Below are 17,716 nucleotides of genomic sequence, written 5' to 3' on the forward strand. Positions count from 1 at the left end.
ATGTGTGTATATATGTATATGTGTTTGTGTGTATATTTGTGTGAATATGTGTATATATGTGTATATGTGTGCATATGTATGTGTATGTGGGTATATTTATATGTATATATGTGTATGTGTATATGTGTGTGCATATGTGTGTATATTTATGTGCATGTGTGTATATGCGTGTTTATACATGTGTATGTGTGTTTATATGTGTATATGTGTGTGCATGTTTGTGTGCACATGTGTTTATGTGTGTGAATGTGTGTGCATGTGTGCATATGTGTGTGCATGTGTGTATGTATGTATGTATATGTGTTTTTGTGTATATGTGTGTACATGTGTATATGTGTGCATATGTATGTGCATGTGTATTTATATATGTATATGTGTATATATGTGTGCATATGTGTGTATATGTGGGTGCATGTGTTTATACATGTGTATGTGTATTCATGTGTGTTTATATGTGTGTATGTATGTGTGCATGTGTGTGTGCATGCGTGTGTGCGTGTGTGTGTGTGTGTCTTTTTTTTGGCATCAATTCTGTCCTTATTCCATGTTGGTCTTGGGAACTGAACTCAGGTCATCAGCTTGGTGACAAGTGTTTGTACCTGACAAACCATCTCTGTCTCTTTGTCTCTCTCTCTGTCTCTCTCTGTCTCTGTATCTCTCTCTCTCTGTATGTATGTATGTATACATGTATGTATATGTGTATATATGTATATTTGTGTCTATGTCTATGTCTATGTGTGTGGATGTCAGCAATTCTTGATGTTGAATTCACAGCAATCCTACTGCCTCAGCCTCCGAGGTGCTGAGATTACAGGTGTATCAGTGCTTGGCTTGTTCTATTACTTAACTATTTTTTTCTTTTCTCCTCATTAATTTATTTATTCAATTTACAGCCTGAACACAGACCCCTCCCTCCTTTCCTCCCAGTCCCACCCCCACACCCTTCCCTCATTCCCCGAAACCCTTTTCCTCAAAGAAGGGGAGCCCCCCGCACCCCATGGTACCAATCCACCCTGGTACATCAAGTCCTAGCAAGACTAAGGGCATCTTTTCCCACTGAGGCCAGACAAGGCAGCCCAGCTATGGGAAAGGGATCCAAAGTCAGGCAACAGAGTCAGAGACATCTCCTACCCTAATTATTAAGGACCCACATGAAGAACAAGCTGCAAATATGTCTTTCTTTTAAAAAAGATTCAGTTTGGGCTGGAGAGATGGCTCAGTGTCTAAGAGCACTGACTGTTCTTCCAAAGGTCCTGAGTTCAATTCCCAGCAACCTCATAGTGGCTCACAACCATCTGTAATGGGATCTGATGCCCTCTTCTGGTGTGTCTGAAGACAGCTACAGTGTACATGAATACATAAAGTAAATAAATAAATTCTTTAAACAAAAAAGATTTAGTTTGACACAGTGGTGAATGCCTTTAATCCTAGTACTTGGGAGTCTGAGACAGGGAGATCTCTTTGAGTTCAAGACCAGCTTGATCCATATAGTGAGTTCTAAGCCAGCCAGGGTTGCATAGGGAGACTCTGTCTCAAAAAACAAAAGTTATTATTATTATTATTATCATCATCATCATCATCATCATCATCATCACCACCACCACCACCATCATCGTCATCATCATCATCATCATCATCATCATTTATGGTTTTTGGAGACTGGGTTTCTCTGTGTAGCCCTAGCTGTCTTGGAACTCCCTCCATAGACCAGGCTGGCCTCGAACTTACAGAGATCTGCCTGCCTCTGTCTCCCAGGTGCTGGGATTAAAGGTCTGCACCACCCCGGCCCAGCTTATTACTTTTACTTATGTGTATGACATGTGTGGGTGTGTGTACGTGAGTGCAGGCGCCCATGGAGGCACCAGAACCACTGGGACTGAACCTGAGTCTTCTTCAAGGGCAGCACAAGCTCTTAACCATTTAGCCAGTCTGCCTCCCACTCTGTGTGTGTGTGTGTGTGTGTGTGTGTGTGTGTGTGTGTGTGTGTGGACATGAGTGCAAGTATGTGCAGTTGTAATCCTAGCACATGGGTGGTGGAGGTGAGAAGATGTTAAGGTGTTCAGTGTCGTCTTCCTTTGCATAGCAAGCTTAAGGCTAGCCTGGGCTAACACAACATGGATACATTTCAGGAAAAACTAAAGAGAGTCCATTCCTAGAGGCTTGTGGTAGAGGGCTTGTCCGATGTGCAAGAGCCTTGGGGTTTGCTATGGGTATACCATAACCATATAATAAATGTAGATTCTCGTCTACAGCTGAGGTCCTCCACCAGGAAGCCTTCTCCTTCTTACAGGCGCTATGGAGACCCTGCCTTCTGTCCTTTTGTGTCCCCAGGGCCTCATGCAAGACTGGCCGCTTGTCAGGGATGGGGGAGGGGTTAATGTGAGGGCAGAGGTGAGTTGGGTGGGGTCCTAGTCCACCTATGTGGAGCTAAGCAGCCCCACCTCACTCCAGGTAGCCGGGGGTTAATCATCAATCCTAGGAGGGGAGAGGTCATGAGTCCCCAAGGAAGACACAGGACACCTGTGTTGCCTGGTCCTTACTGAATCTTGCCTCTCATTTTATATCTGGGGAAACTGAGGCTCAGGACACACTCCAGGGTTTCAGCCTTGTCCAGTAAATAGGTGGGGACAGAAGGGCCACAAGAGTCTGATCGTGGAGCTTGGAGCACAGATTTGATTAGACTAAATAGGTAGAAAGTCCAGACACCTTCCTCCTTCCACTTCATAATGCCAAGATTAGAGACACATTACCTCTTCTGGCCCTTTTCCACGGGTGCTGGAGAGCCAAACTTGGGTTCTCCCACATGCCATCTCCCCAGTCTCTCCTCAGTCCCTCTGTGACCCCAGAACTCAGCATGGCTTCCCACTCCCCGCCAATCCCTTCCCCAACCTCCCACCGGCTCCCACCTCCTATAGCAGGGGCACACAGAGGGCTGGGAGAAGGCAGGGGACACTCTATCTTGTTTGAGGTTAAAGGTCTCAGGACTTGGTGGGTGGTAGGTGTCTGGTAAATATTTATTTATTGAGCGCCTGAAGAAGTGAACAGCCGTTGCTCTGAACAGTAGATAACAGCCAGGCTTCCTCCGCTGGCTGTGAAATGACAGGGATGAGAACATGACGTGAGAGTCCCTCTTCCCTATCCAGACTGGAAGACAGGACAGCCGCTGGTTCAGCGGCTTCCTTCCTTCCTTCCTTCCTTCCTTCCTTCCTTCCTTCCTTCCTTCCTTCCTTCTTTCCTTCCTTCCCTTCTTTTTTCAACAGGGTCTCTCTATGTAGCCCCAACTGTCCTGGAACTTTCTGTTATCTACCAGCTTGGTCTTGAACTCACCGAGATCCATTTGCCTCTATCTCCCAAGTACTGGCATTAAAGACGTGTGCTACCGTGCCTGGCCTGCCTCTTTGTTTTCTTGTCTCAAACATAAGCTGACTCCAGTGTGGACCAGGGCAAGTGGCCTGACCCAGCAACAGCTCTGAACCCAAAGTCAGACCTGGGGTGCCTGTGTTACGAAGGGGTCCGAGATGAGGGGTTCACCTACCTCTTGCTGGCCAGTCCCATGGATGTATGCTTCCTGAACCTCCATTTCTCCACCTACCATATGAGCACGGGTCATTCATGAGCCGTGAGCTGCATGAGGAAGGCAGAGAGGGTTGCATATCCCCACGAGTTCATCTTGATCACTTTTTGTTGTGAGTCCTCACCAGGACCCCAGAATCAAGAGCTGTCCCTTTAACAAGGAGGAGGGGCCAGGGCCTGATAGCGGAAGCTGATCTGGTAGCCTGTGAGTTCAGATTGATCCTGGCTGGGCTGTGCTGGTCTTGGACTGTCTTTCGGGGAAGGTAAGGGAGGCATTGTGGGAGTGGCTGGGGACCGTGGGACAGTGTGTTGGGCAGTGAGTGGGCGTGAGTGTGGTTACTAGCCTGGTGGCCCTGATTACTATCTTGGCAAGCCCTGTGGACCCTGAGAGTAGAGAGCAGATTGTGTTGGCTGGAGAGGCTGTCAGTTAGTTTGGCTTTCTAACCCTTTTCTTGATTTAGCTGCTGTAGGCCACTAAATGGCCCACAGGGAAAGGATCCCAGGATGGTCAGGTTCAGAGTGAGGGCAGGACCAGATGAGCACTGCTTACCAGTGAGTTCTAGCAAGAAAGTCACAGGGCTTCAGCTATTCAAGCCCTTTTACGTGGTTGCTGCAGAGCTGAACTTGGGCTCTCCCTGCTCAGCTCCCGCACCTGCTTCAGTGGTGAGAGGTGGGGTCCCAGGGTCTTGGGCTCAGCTGGGTCATCACCCTGTGACAGTGGTGAAGTGGCTGTCCTCAGGAGGAGCAGAGAGGCCTGGGGACAGAGCCAAGCATGTTAGCACTTTTTCTTTGCTGCTTTTGTTTGCTCGGGACAGGGCTTCTCTGTGCGGCCCTGGCTGTCCTGGAACTCACTCTATAGACCAGGCTGGCCTCAAACTCACAGGGAACCACTGGGATTGAAGGTGTGTGCCACCACCACCACCTGGCGAGTTTCCGTTCTTACGGATAATTGTCAGTGAAGTACCAAATGGCCTCATTTTGAATGGATGAATGAATGAATGAATGAATGAATGAATGAAGGTTATGATGGTGATGCTGATGGTGATGATGATATCAACAGTTCAGTAGCTAAGACGACACATGGTGTGGAAGCCCACACCTGCGTTTTGAACTCTGAACCTGTGGCCTCGTGCACCAACCCCCCTGGATGAGTAGTTACAGAACGAAGTTAAATACAGGCCTCTGTCAGGGTTTCTCAGTGCCTTCTGAGATAAGAAGGAAGGAGCTGGGCATGGTGCCCAGCTCCCAGCAAGTCCCACACAACAGTTAGCCCTTATCAAGTAATGCAGGGAACATTGGACACCTCCACTTCACGGTTGAACTCATCATCTCAAGGACCCTGTGCTGTCCAGGGCTGTCTGGTGTGTGGCGAGTTTCATAATTAGCTCATTCTTCTCTCTCTGGTCCAAGAGGCCTTTCCTGACTCCATACCCAAAAGGTTTTAAGAAAAGATCTATTTATTTATTTAATGTATGTGAGCACACTGTGGGTTCCTTCAAAAACAACAGACGAGGGCATCGGATCCCATCACAGATGGTTGTGAGCCACCATGTGGTTGCTGGGACTTGAACTCAGGACCTCTGGAAGAGCAGTCAGTGCTCTTAACCACCGAGCCATCTCTCCAGCCCCAAAGGGGACTCTTCTATTCACCCCTAACACTCACAGTTTCCTACTATTTTGTTGGTCTGTAGACATCATCAAACCACAAGTCAGCTCAGAGGTAGGTATTTGTCTCCCCACTAAGCCATTCCTGGGTCCCAATCCCCAGCCTGGACCTTGACCATGCTCTCTAGATGCACACAGTAGGGTGTGCCATCTGCACTGGGAGAGGGTTCCCATGAGAGAACTTCTCTGGAGAACTCAGTCGGGAGCATGCCAGTAGGCGCCATCAATTTGTCTGCACCACAGTCTGTGAGTTGGGGTATGTATTTGTTCCCATTTTACAGATGAGGGAACGGGCGCGGAGTGGTTGAGGCACACACTTGGGTCACATGACCCTTTTTTACTCTGGTCTCTGCTTAACCCCCAAAACTACAATCTAGGATTGCAAGCCTGAGATGAGAGCCAGGTCAGGCTATGAAAGGTGTCTTAGGGTTTCTATTGCTATAATAAACACCATGAGCAAAAGCAACTTGGGAAGGAAAGGGTCTGTCTGGCTTACACTTCCACATCACTGTTCATCACTGAAGGAAGTCAGGGCAGGACTCAATCAGGGCAGGAACCTGGAGGCAGGAGCTGATGCAGAGGCCATGGAGGGGTGCTGCTTACTGGCTTGCTCCCCATGGCTTGCCCAGCCTGCTTTCTTATAGAACCCAGGACTCTGGGGTTGGAGAGATGGCTCAGCAGTTAAGAGCATTGACTTTTCTTCCAGAATTCAATTCCCAGCAACCACATGGTGGCTCGCAACTGTCTGTAATGGGATCTGATGCTCTCTTGTGGTGTCTGAAGGCAGCTACAGTGTACACACACACACACACACACACACACACACACACACACACACACACACACACACCTTTAATAGAAATAGAGCCCAGGACCACTAGCCTAGGGATGGAATTGCCAACAGTGGGCTGGACCATCGCACATCAATCACCTATGAAGAAAATACACCAAGGGCTTTCTTTCCCACAGTCCAGTCTTTTAGGGTGAGCTTCTCAGTCCCTCTTCAAAAATGGCTCTAGCTTGTGTCAAGTGACATAAAACTAGCCAGTACAGGAATCTGGAGACCGGGTACAGCTCATAGGCCCCTTACCCTGTGAGAAGTGCTGAAGGAGATGGGCCTGTGTTGTCTTTGCCTTGTCTGGGGAGTTCCAGGGTCATCCTGACAAAGGGTCAGATTCATGAACAGACCCCCAGTTCCCCTTATTCAAGTCACTTAAATAAGAGGTCCAGCTTCCTGGGCAGGAAGGATGGGGGTGCAGCTCACTCCCCCTGGTGGCCCACCTTGGAACTGCAAAGGACCTGACCAATTTTTTTTTCTGCTGTAGAGACAAAAAAGGGTAGGTTTTCTTTTCTTTTCGTCCCTTTGGTTTGGTGGTTTGAAACACAGTTTTCTCAATAAGTAGCTGAGGCTAGCCTTGAGGCTACTCATTTTGTAGTCCAGGCTGGCTCTGAATTCATAGATCCGCCTGTCTCTGCCTGGATGGATGGGTGGTGTGTCGGTCACCACGCCTGCCTCTCCCCTCTTTTCTCTCTCCTTCCACTTTAAAGTGGTTCCTGGGGATCGAACCGAGGCTATCAGGTTCCTGTGACAACATCTGCTGAGCTATCTTACCAGACCCCTTTTACTACACTTTTTATAAATTATTGCCGGTGTGTGTTCACCACGTGCATGCAGTGACAGAAAAGGCCACAAGAGGGCACCAGAGCCCCTAGAACTGGAGGGATTGGGGGTGGGGGTGAGAACAACCAGGGTGAGGAGACCTCAGGTGGTGTGAGGGGAGAATAGACTCTGGGGAGACAGGCTTCAGGGAGCAGCTTTAATTGGGGTGGAGAGGGGGGACTTAAACCTTTGGGAGTGAGTAGGGACTATGGGGTGGGCATACAGCATTGATGGGGGTGGGGTGCTGGGGATGCTTCATTTGCATAGGGAGGAGTTTCAGGAGCTTGCTGGACATGACCTTATAAGGAAAGAAGTTTAACCTGGCTGTGACTAGTGGCCTGTTCCGATATGGGCAGAGATGGGGGTCACAGGGCTACATGTGCTGGGACATGCAGGACCAAGGCAGGGAGGGGATGATCTCAGGTTTCTGCGGTTGAACACAACCCCACCCCACTTCTGCTCTGAACTGGCTCCCCCTCATTCTCTGGTTTCCTGGCACCATAGGCTGCCAGCACCCCATAGGGTGCCGGGAACTGAACCTGGGTCCTTTCGGAGAGCAGCAAGTGCACTTAACAGACAAGCCATCTTTCTGGCTCCCTTTTTTGACTTGAGACAGCCAAACCTGGCTAGCTTGAAACCTGTGTAGCCAGCATAAAGTCACTGCCTCAACACGTTTGGACAAATGCAAACCACTGTAAAGCTACATACACATGTAAAAGCCAGAAAACAAAGCCTTTTGGGTCAGTGAGGTGTCATACCATTATAATCCCAATACTAAGGAGGTGGAGGCAGGAGGATGGTGGGTTCCAGCCTAGCCTGGGCTATATATGGAGAGCCTATCACTCAACGGCAACTACAATAAAGGCATCCTTGCTTTTAGAGACACGGGTTGTGGTTCCTACAGAACGGATAACTGAGAGAAGGGTGGAAGGCTGCCAAGGGCAACGCTAAAGGGTTAAGGAAGGGCCTGGACTCTCTGGCACCTACTTAATCAGTGTTTTTATGGATAAACAGTGGATGAATGAATGAATGAATGAATGAATGGTTTTTAAACTACTCTTTGGCTACACTCTGTGTCCCCAGCACTATGGGCAGTCACAGACATTAAGTAAAGGGTACCCAGGGCAATCTTCTTCATTCAGATTGGGAAACCAGGCTGCAGAGAGGGACAGATACTTGTCTGGACCTTGCAGCTGGGATTCTGGATAAGATTTGGGGTGGTCAGGCTCAGGGGCCTCGTCCTCCCTCCCCCTGTCATGGCTAAAGAGTCTGAACAGTGCAAACCCTTTATGCCTCCTTGCAGGTCGTCAGCGTTCTGTTGGAATGGAGGGAGCCTCGGCAGAGTGTGTCAGGGCAGAGCCTTTCCACAGGGTCACACCCCTGCTGGAGAGCTGGGCGCTGTCTCAGGTGGCAGGCATGCCTGTCTTCCTCAAATATGAGAACGTGCAGATAGCTGGCTCCTTTAAGATCCGGGGCATCGGACATTTCTGTCAGCAGGTGAAGGAGGGTGGGCACACAGCTGTGGAGGAAGTGTGGGCACCATATTAGAGGTGGTGTGGGGGAGGACTGTCGCGTTTGGGTAGAGCAAGCCACATCTCACAAAGGTTTGCGTGACTGGAGTGATCGCAACTCCATCCTTTCTCTGTCCAGATGGCCAAGAGGGGATGCAGACATCTGGTGTGCTCCTCAGGTGACTCCACCCCTCTCTGTTTTATTGGGAGTCCTTGGGACTGGGGTGGGGGCGGGCGAGCCAGCTAGAGCAGCGGTCAATGTCCAGGCCTTGGCTTCTCCTGCCTTCCTCCCTTCTTTCCTTCTGTCCTTCCTTCCTTCCTTCCTTCCTTCCTTCCTTCCTTCCTTCTTTCCTTCTGTCCTTCCTTCCTTCCTTCTTTCCTTCCTTCTGTCCTTCCTTCTTTTCCTTCCTTCTGTCCTTCCTTCTTTCCTTCCTTCCTTCTTTCCTTCCTTCTGTCCTTCCTTCTTTCCTTCCTTCTGTCCTTCCTTCTTTCCTTCATTCTGTCCTTCCTTCCTTCTGTTCTTCCTTCCTCTGTCCTTCCTTTCTTCTGTCCTTCCTTCCTTCTTTCCTTCCTTCTGTCCTTCCTCCCTTCCTTCCTTCTGTCCTTCCTCCCTCCCTCCTTCCCTTCCTTCCTTCTGTTCTCCCTCCCTCCTTCCCTCTGTCCTTCCTTCCTTCCTTCCTTCCTTCCTTCCTTCCTTTCTTCTTTCTTCCCTTTGTTACAGGCTGACAGGACTCTGGACCTCTTCTCTCCATCTCAGATCTGCATCACCAGGCCCCACTAAGGTTCCTCTCAAGGATTAGCCTCATCAGGTCGAAGTCTCAGACAGCCACATAATCTGTTCTTAAATCCCTTCCCCATAATCTGAGACTTGTGGTGGTCATGGACAACAGAGACCCACCTCACAGAGGGTGAAGCCATAGGCCCCAAGTTCTGAACACTCTCAGGATAAATGGCTTTCAGACCCGGCTGAATCTTCTGACTCTTCTTCTGTCACTGTTACTCTTGCTTTTCTTTCCCCTTTCCTCTCGCCCAGGCCCCACAGTAGCCTGGGTGACATACTTATGTCTGAAGCAGTCACGGGCCAGGAGGTTGTGTTCTCCGATTGGCTTGACATAAATCAGCAAGGTGGGTGGGGGGCACCCACAGGTGACTTATGGGGGATTAGAGGGAGTGGGGGAGATGGGGTGGTGCATGTGAAGTCTGAGGAACTCCTTTCCCCATTGCTCCCAGGGGGCAACGCAGGCATTGCGGCCGCATACTCCGCTCAGAAGCTGGGCATCCCCGTCACCATCGTGCTCCCAGAGAGCACCTCCAAGCAGGTGGTGAGGCGGCTGGAGGGAGAGGGGGCCGAGGTCCAGCTGACTGGGAAGGTAAGGAGGTGGTGCTGGCGGAAGCAAGGGGGCGGGGCTGGGGCGGGTTCGGGAGGGGGCTGAGGGAGGGGCTGGGGCGGGGCTGGGACGGGGCTGGGGAGGAGCTGTGTCCTCCTCTACTCCACTCCAGGGCATCACCTCCATTTATTTTGGGTGAACACTGGCCAGAAACAGCCTTCGTCTTCTCTCAGGAGGGCAGAGAGTAGGGAGAAGGGACATGAGAAGGGTGTTGCACTTTGAGGGCTCACAGACCTCTCTGCCCCATCCTGAGAAGACTCCTGTCAGAGGCCTGGGGAGTATCCCCCACAACCCCTGTCCTCACAGACATACTGGGACCTGAAAGGGTGGTTGATGGCTGTGCCGTTTCTTGTTCTGAGACCGCAGTGAGAAAATAATGGGACCTCACTTGAAGCTGTGCCTGAACCATAGAACCCAAAGCTACTTCTAAAGACCACACTGTGCAGCTCCCGGCTCCACCCCAGCCCTTTCTTCTCTGCTTCTTTCTGTTTTGCTTGTTTTGGCTTTCCAAGACAGAGTTTCTCAGTGTAGCCCTGGCTGTCCTGGAACTCACTCTGTAGACCAGGCTGGCCTCGAACTCAGAGATCCACCTGCCTCTGCCTCCTGAGTACTGGGATTAAGATGTGCACCACCACACCCCACTCACTTATGCTTCTCTACTTCCTTCTCTTTATCAACCACTCTCCTGCTCACCCACTCACCCATCCATCCATCTATTCTGGAACAGGGCGGGGCGGGCATGTCTATACCACCTGGGGTTTACCTCTCTGAGCTTAGCATGGCTGTGCCCCTGAGTGGGACACAGCAGTTGTCTTAATCCTCAATCCTTATTGGTGGAGTCTGCCCCAGGCACATGCTTCCTGCATTCACAGCCCTCCTTGGTCACACCCTGGGCAAGCTCCATGATCAGGGGATGCCCAGAAGATGAGCTCTGGGTGACCTATGGTGGACACAGGTGTCAGCTCACCTCAGGGTCACCATCCAGCAACAAAGGCTTTCATGGATCAGCTGCAAAGACCCAGCTGATCTGTGGGGCTGGTGTGAGAGCCTTGTCCCCTCCTGCGGGCCTCACGTTGGCTCCATGTGACCAGTCCTGGAGTCCATTGGCTCTGCACACCCTGAGCTGTTCTGGCCCTGCGGTCACACAGCATCCCCGTCCCTTTGAGTTTGAGGGAGACACATGGTGACCCATTGTGAGGTTGCCGTCCTTATCCTGGGAGGTGTGATCTCCCTCAGGGGGACCCCTAAGAGTCAGGGACCTCCACCATTCTCTGTGGAGTCCTTGTGGGGCCTCTACTTCTCTTTAGGTCTGGGATGAAGCCAATGTAAGGGCACAAGAACTGGCCACCAGGGACGGCTGGGTGAACGTCTCCCCGTTTGACCATCCCCTGATATGGTAAGGCTGTGGCTATGTTCCTAGGGAGGCAGAGTGTGGGACCCTCACTGCCCAGACGTGGAAACTGAGGCTCAGGAAGAAGAGACTTCAAAGACAGGCAGACATGGATTCAAACTTAGCTGCTTGGGAATTGTGTTTTATGCAAAGCACCTCACCACCCGTGCCTCAGTTTCTCCATTGGTGAAATGGACATTGTAAAATGAAGTGTCGTCTGTTGAATATGTGCCTAGGGCTGGGCTCAGGTTACTGGAATCCCTTCACTGTCTGCTCCTCTTTTGCAGGGAATAAGTAGCTACTGGGAAGCCCACTGGGGCACAGAGAGGCCAAGACACTTGCCCAAGGGCTCACAGCTGTTCAGGGAGCAGAGACAGGGTTCTGCTTCCAGAGTGCCAGCTGATCCCTCTTAATGGAATAGGATATCCCTTCTCCAAGTGGGGAGGACAGGATGGGAAAGGAAAGAAAGAAGCTGGGAGGATGTTGGACAGACACATGGGTGGGTGAAGGAAAGAGTGAAATGGAGAACAAGGGTAATTCCCTCCTGCATCATCTTGCCTCTAAGTAGCCGAGGAGGGGTCGCCTATCCTGGCAGTCCCATCATGTGTCCCCCTTGCACCCCACAGGGAAGGCAATGCCAGCCTAGTGCGGGAGCTCAAGGAGTCCCTGAGGACGCCTCCAGGTGCCGTGGTGCTGGCCGTGGGGGGTGGAGGGCTCCTGGCCGGTGTGGTTGCTGGCTTACTGGAGGTAGGCTGGCAGCATGTGCCCATCGTTGCCATGGAGACCCGGGGGGCACACAGTTTCAACGCGGCTTTGCTGGCGGGCAGGCTGGTCACTCTGCCAGACATCACCAGGTAAGCCGGTGTGAGCATCTGAGGAGGGTAGAGGGTGGGGGCATCTTTAGCCTATGGTCTATTTGTCCAGCTGGTGGTGGTGGTGGTGGTGGTGGTTCAGGCACCCCATAGGTCTGCTTGTCCTGAAGTTCCAACTGCTGTCATGAGGATCCAAGTTAGGGGGTGTGAAAAAGCCGGATTTGTGGGTGCACCCTGTCATCCTGGCCCTTGAGAGGCTGAGGCAGGAGGCTTGAGAGTGAAGGGGCCAGCCTTTGTTAGTGTGGAGAGATCCTGCTTCAAAAACATGTACAGGCAAATCGATCAAGGAAAAGGCCTGATGTCAATTTCTGAGCTCTGTACGCGTGTGTGTCTGTGCCTCCTGATGGGGACCCATCCATCCCAGGATGTGGGTGACCAAGGAACACAGGGTGGGGCTCTGACCTGTCTGCTCTTCCATCACCCTCCCTCCATTCTGTAGCGTAGCCAGGAGCCTGGGAGCCAAGACTGTGGCTGCACGGACCTTGGAGTGTGCAAAGGAGTGTGAAGTCCTCTCTGAGGTGGTAGAAGACCGGGAGGCTGTCAGAGCTGTGCAGAGGTTCCTGGGTGAGTGAGGCCTGGTGCTCTCTGTCCACTCAACCTTGTTCTCAGAGTCTGTGACTGGGCTGGCTGGGCAGTGGTGATGTCATGGGCGTGTCCAGTGGTGGATGGGAGGAGGAGAAAGTCTTAGCTGCCCTCTGCACGTTCCCTTCCCACATTCCTGTCTCTAGATGTTCGTCCTGACCCTATCTCCTACTGCTTGCCCATGTGATGACCAGTTATCCATTATGGTGCCTCCTCCAGGAAGCCACCCTGATCTCCCCACAACACCTCACTAACCAGAGACTTCCAATACACTAACCCCTCTGTCCACAGCTGCCTAGTCTTCATTTGCGGTTGAGATGTGACTGGGCAGGGATGGGGATTTGTGTCTTAGCCGCTATTATGGCCCTAAGGTCTTCCTAGCACAGAACCAGGCAGAGAGTGAAGTGTTCGTTGAATGAATGGATAAATGTATGAGTGGGGAAGATTTGTAGTGTATAGATGGGCAGTGGAGGGAAAGAAGGATGGACAGGAGAATGGATGGATGGGAGGAAGGATGGATGGATGGGAGAATGGATGGATGGGTGAGTGGATGGATAGATGGATGGACAGGCGGGTGGATTGATTGGTGGACACATTGACGAGCAGGCTGATGAATGACCAATCAAATGATGGGTAGGAGATGGATGAATGGCTCCTGGTTGGATGGCTGGCATTACAGACAAAGGCTACACTGATGGATGGACAGACAGACAGACAAGTGATGGAGTAAGGAGCCCAACTGTAGAAAGTCAGACCTGTGATTGCGGAGGACAGGGATGGATGGGCGCCTCCTGCTGAGCACTGCCCGACAGTCCTCCCTCCCCTCCCCGCCCCGTCCTTCCCACAGACGATGAGCGCATGCTGGTGGAGCCTGCCTGCGGTGCTGCCCTGGCTGCTGTCTACTCAGGCATCCTGGGGAGGCTCCAGACTGAGGGCCGCCTGAGCCCTGCCCTGGATTCCGTCGTGGTCATCGTGTGTGGTGGCAACAACATCAGTAGCCAACAGCTTCAGGAGCTGAAAACACAGCTGAACTGCAGCTGAAGGATCCCAGGGACCTCGGAGGCTACTGGACACCTTGGTCCTGTCCTCTTCCTTCAGGCAGCCCTCCTGGATTGCTCCCTGTGGCTCCCTGCAGTCCAATGAATAAACCTGCCTGACTGGAGCATGTGGTTCCTGGGGGTTCTGTGTTTTTCTTCCTCGAGCTACACAACCCAAAGCAGGTTTGGAGAAAATGACTCCGTGTCACAGCGTGGGCTGTTCCATGCACAGATCCTTGAAGTGTGTCCCTCCATAGGGATGATGTCATTAGCCCTCCTCACATGCTTAACTGCCAGGGACTTTTCTAAGAGCCCCTGAGTCCTTCTCAATATCCACATTCACCAATGCCACAGTGTGTGTGTGTGTGTGTGTGTGTGTGTGTGTGTGTGTGTGAAGGTGACACAATGCACCAAGGTCATGCAGCTGTCATGTGACCCAGCCAGGTGCAGACATTAATTCTCAGTGTCACTAGGTTAGTTACATCAGTGGGTGCTGGAGGCAGCGGCGTTGGGGGCAGAGTCCTATCCTATGTCTCTCCCGGGCTCCCCTGTAGGGTTAGGCGCTCCAGACCTAGGAAATCTAGTAGCAAACGAGAGGCTGTCAACTTCGTTGAAGCCACAAGGGGGCAGCAGAGTGTATCCTATGGGGAAGTCGGCTCAGGGTGGATTTATGTCCCTGCAACCTTGGGATCTCCCTTGGCTCTAACACAAGGTGTGTGTGTTGAGGGGGGATGGGAGAGGGTTCTGAGGCCCTAGAGGGGACTAGGACCCACCTTGTCTTTGTATGGAATCTTCTGATTCCCCTCATAGCCTGTCAGGTGACAGAGCTCAGCTTGGGTAATCACCACCCAGGGTGAGACTCAGTTCCCTGAGGCATAGGGGCTGTGTGGTCTCAGGCAAGTGTCCTATCCTCTCTGGGCCTGCGGAGCACAGGCCATGACTCGTATCCTTTCTCAAGGGCAGGATTCAGGCAGCAGGGGCCTCCACTCTCAAATGTGCTGCCCATACCATGTTCTCTCCTGAACTCTAGAGACAACTCTCATCAAGAATCCCCCAACAGATGCCTGGGGATCCAATCCCATTTCCTTGGAGCAACAAATTCGGAGTCAGGATAGAGATTTTGGTGCTAAGAATTCTGAAGCCAGATGCAGCCAGACCTGAGTGGAAAGCTATTCCTGCTAATTATCTAGTTCTTTCTTTCTCTCTCTCTCTCTCTCTCTCTCTCTCTCTCTCTCTCTCTCTCTCTCTCTCTCTGTGTGTGTGTCTGTCTGTCTGTCTCTGTCTCTCTCTGTGTCTGTCTGTCTCTATCTCTCTCAGGCTCCTCTCTCTGTCTCTTTCAGGTTCTCTCTCAGTCTCTCTGTCTTTCTCTCTGTATGTGTCTCAGGCTCTCTCTGTCTCTCAGTCTCTGTGTGTGTGTGTGTCTGTCTGTCTGTCTGTCTGTCTCTGTCTCCCTGTCTCTCTCTCAGGCTCCTCTTTCTGTCTCTCTCTCAGACTCTCTCAGACTCTCTCTGCCTCTCTCTGTCTCTGTCTCTGTGTCTCTGTCTCTGTCTCCCCCTCCACCCCCTTTCTCTCCCTTCGCTCTTGCTCTCACTGTCCCTGTATTTTGGGCTGTGACCAAGCTTGACGGGAGAGTGTGACCTCGAACCTACCATCTGTGTCCTTCAGTGGATGTTCTTTCCCACTGTGAAGCTGAACTGTGGGAGTTGGGAGGACCCAGGGTCTAACCACCGAACACCTGTACCTTGCTCAGGGCTTTTATCCCATCATGACCCACGTGGCATGGACAGCTGCTACCTTCATTCAAGTGAGGAAAACCAAGTCAGAGCAATTGAACCACTTCGGCTGGGCCACACAGCTCACGCATAGACGCTCTACTGGGCACCCTCCCCCACCTCCACCTCTGCCCTTTGCTCAGTCTGCGTCCCCTGTTGACCTCGTTCTCTATGCTATAGCCATGCTTCATATAGATTCCCTCAAGCCCTCCATATGGCCATCTCCTCCCTGAAGCCTCCCAGGACTGTCCAGGCTGGCAACATTCCTCCCTTCCCCTGTCCCTGTGTCTGAGGGGCAGACTCTGTCTCCTGTCCAGGTGTTCCAGATCCCAGGTAGCCCTGGTCTGGCCTCAGCTGGTGGCTGTCCTTCTGAGAGAGCTGTCAGCTGCTGTTTGCTCCTTACCTTGTCTCTGGAGCTGCAGATAAGAACCCCCAGAGAGCTGTTGACCCATCCTGATAACGTGTGTGTCCCTGAGCTCAGCTGAGACCCTCTGGTTGACACCCAAGGCATTTGAAAGAAGGGGGGAGAGCTGGGGGGCGGGAGTCAGGGGACAAAGGAACAAGGGATACTGCAGCCCTGTCACTAGGACTTGCTGTGGCAGGGGCAGGTGCAGGCAGTGAGTGAACATTGATGCTGATGCCCTGGGCTCTCAGTTGGGAGAGTGGAGCCTGGAAATGGATCCAGGTCAGAGGGCATTTGCCTGGGGCTGCCCAGGGACATTGCAACCTGTGTCTGTGAATGTGTGTTTCTTCTGACCTGCATCCTGCTGGCCTCGATGTGGCTGCCCACTGCTCCTTCCCCTCAGCTACCAGGGTTCATCCAGACCCCTCTGTCTCATCTCCATGCTTTGTCTGACAAAGGAGCAGTTGTCACCCTGGAGCAGGAAGGAGGAGGGAAGAAGGCAGAGTTGGTTGGCAGCTGCCTGGCGTCCTAGGAAACAACACCTGAGGATGACCTCTGGTGTTCATATGCATGCGCACACACATGAGCGCTTACACATATACAGGCATGCACACAATGTCTTACTGATGCGAGTTTTAAAGAGAGGCGAGGAAGATGGGGGGTGGGTTGCAGAAGCCACATAGGCTGTTTGGTTATGATGGAGTAGTTAAAGGAATCCCAACTTTCCAATGGGCTAGTTCATAACCTACATTGATACGAGTATCTAGCAGGCAAGAGGGAAAACTGCTTTGTTGCTGTTGCTGTTGTTGTTTTGCTTTTTGTTTTTTGACAGCACTAGGGAGCCAAGCCAACTCCGACAGCCTCTAGGCAAGCGCCCTACCACTGAGCCACACCCACAGCTGTGAAAAGGTGTGATTTTTTTGTACTGAGGACCCAAAACAATGAGGGGGATGGGTAGAGTCATAGTAGCAGCATGTGCAAAGGTCCTGAGGCAGAATCTCATACCCACAGGCTGCTTTCCCCAGCCCCGTGCCTAGCCTAGAATTCACTCTCTGTCTTGAGCAAAACTTGGCCACTGAATGAACAAAGAGGTGCCACCCCCCTTCAGAACTCCCTAAATGAGGGTAAAGTTAGCCCTTGGCTACCAGAAGGATTGGCGGCCTACAGCATAGAGTGGCCCCATGGTATGCGTGGGTCACAGTGATGGATGACCACTCACACGGTGTCTGAAACAACAGCCAGGCCAACTCGTTCAGGATTTAGATCAGTGGTTCTCAACCTTCCTAACTCTGTGACCCTTTAATACAGTTCCTTGTGTTGTGGTGAGCCCCTCCCCGCAACCATAAAATTATCTTGTTGCTGCTCCATAACTGTAATTTTGCTATTGTTATGAAGTGTCATGTAGGTATCTGGTATGCGGGGTGTCTGCTATGTGACCTCTGTGAAAGGGTCACGACCCACAGGTTGAGAACCACTGCCTTAGACGCATGGTCAGTCGATAACTTGGTTTTCTTGCCTGTGTCTTCCCAGCTATAAATCACGGTCCGGGACTCTCCTGCTCTGGCCCTGTGGTCTAAACGGAGCCCTCTCCCTGTCTTACCTGCTCCTCTCCTTCTCAGTGTTTGTGCTGTTTAAATTCCACCAAAAATGTCACAGGCGGGCTCTGCGCCCGGTTTCCAAATTCCCTGATAAATCCAGTGGTTGGCAACCCTGGGAGACGCTTTGTGCAGCAGGGAACCCCATAAATCACCCACTGCCACTCCAGCGTGGGCAATATCTTATGTAAAAAGGTGTTTCCTGGGAGCGCCATGGGCAGGAGAATCCTATTACAGGCCGCCCCATTAATTATAGAGAGTCAAGCAG

The 17,716-nt window shown here is 51.7% G+C and overlaps 1 protein-coding gene and 1 long non-coding RNA gene across 3 annotated transcripts; one reads left to right on the forward strand and one right to left on the reverse strand.

Moving 5' to 3' along the window:
- Positions 1-1,399: 1,399 nt before the first annotated feature.
- LOC134481191 (uncharacterized) lies at positions 1,400-3,672 on the reverse strand. The gene is made up of 2 exons (XR_010056529.1): positions 3,536-3,672; positions 1,400-1,527 (listed from the first exon to the last, which is right to left on the reverse strand). It is a non-coding gene; the product is annotated as an uncharacterized LOC134481191 (long non-coding RNA).
- Sdsl (serine dehydratase-like) lies at positions 3,596-13,809 on the forward strand. Of its 2 annotated transcripts, NM_001108336.1 has the most exons (8): positions 3,596-3,836; positions 8,202-8,395; positions 8,549-8,588; positions 9,640-9,779; positions 11,105-11,193; positions 11,814-12,041; positions 12,499-12,623; positions 13,489-13,809. In NM_001108336.1, the coding sequence occupies exons 2-8, from the start codon at positions 8,222-8,224 to the stop codon at positions 13,680-13,682; spliced, it is 990 nt and encodes a 329-aa protein (NP_001101806.1). In that variant the 5' UTR covers positions 3,596-3,836; positions 8,202-8,221; the 3' UTR covers positions 13,683-13,809. The 2 variants fall into 2 exon arrangements, with proteins under 2 accessions (NP_001101806.1, XP_038945528.1); XM_039089600.2 differs by lacking the exons at positions 3,596-3,836; positions 8,202-8,395; positions 8,549-8,588 and adding an exon at positions 8,706-9,534 and having other exon boundaries at positions 13,489-13,803.
- The last annotated feature ends 3,907 nt before the right edge of the window (positions 13,810-17,716 follow it).

The sequence above is a fragment of the Rattus norvegicus genome, chromosome 12 (genome assembly GCF_036323735.1).
Source record: "Rattus norvegicus strain BN/NHsdMcwi chromosome 12, GRCr8, whole genome shotgun sequence".
NCBI classification, from domain to species: domain Eukaryota; kingdom Metazoa; phylum Chordata; class Mammalia; order Rodentia; family Muridae; genus Rattus; species Rattus norvegicus.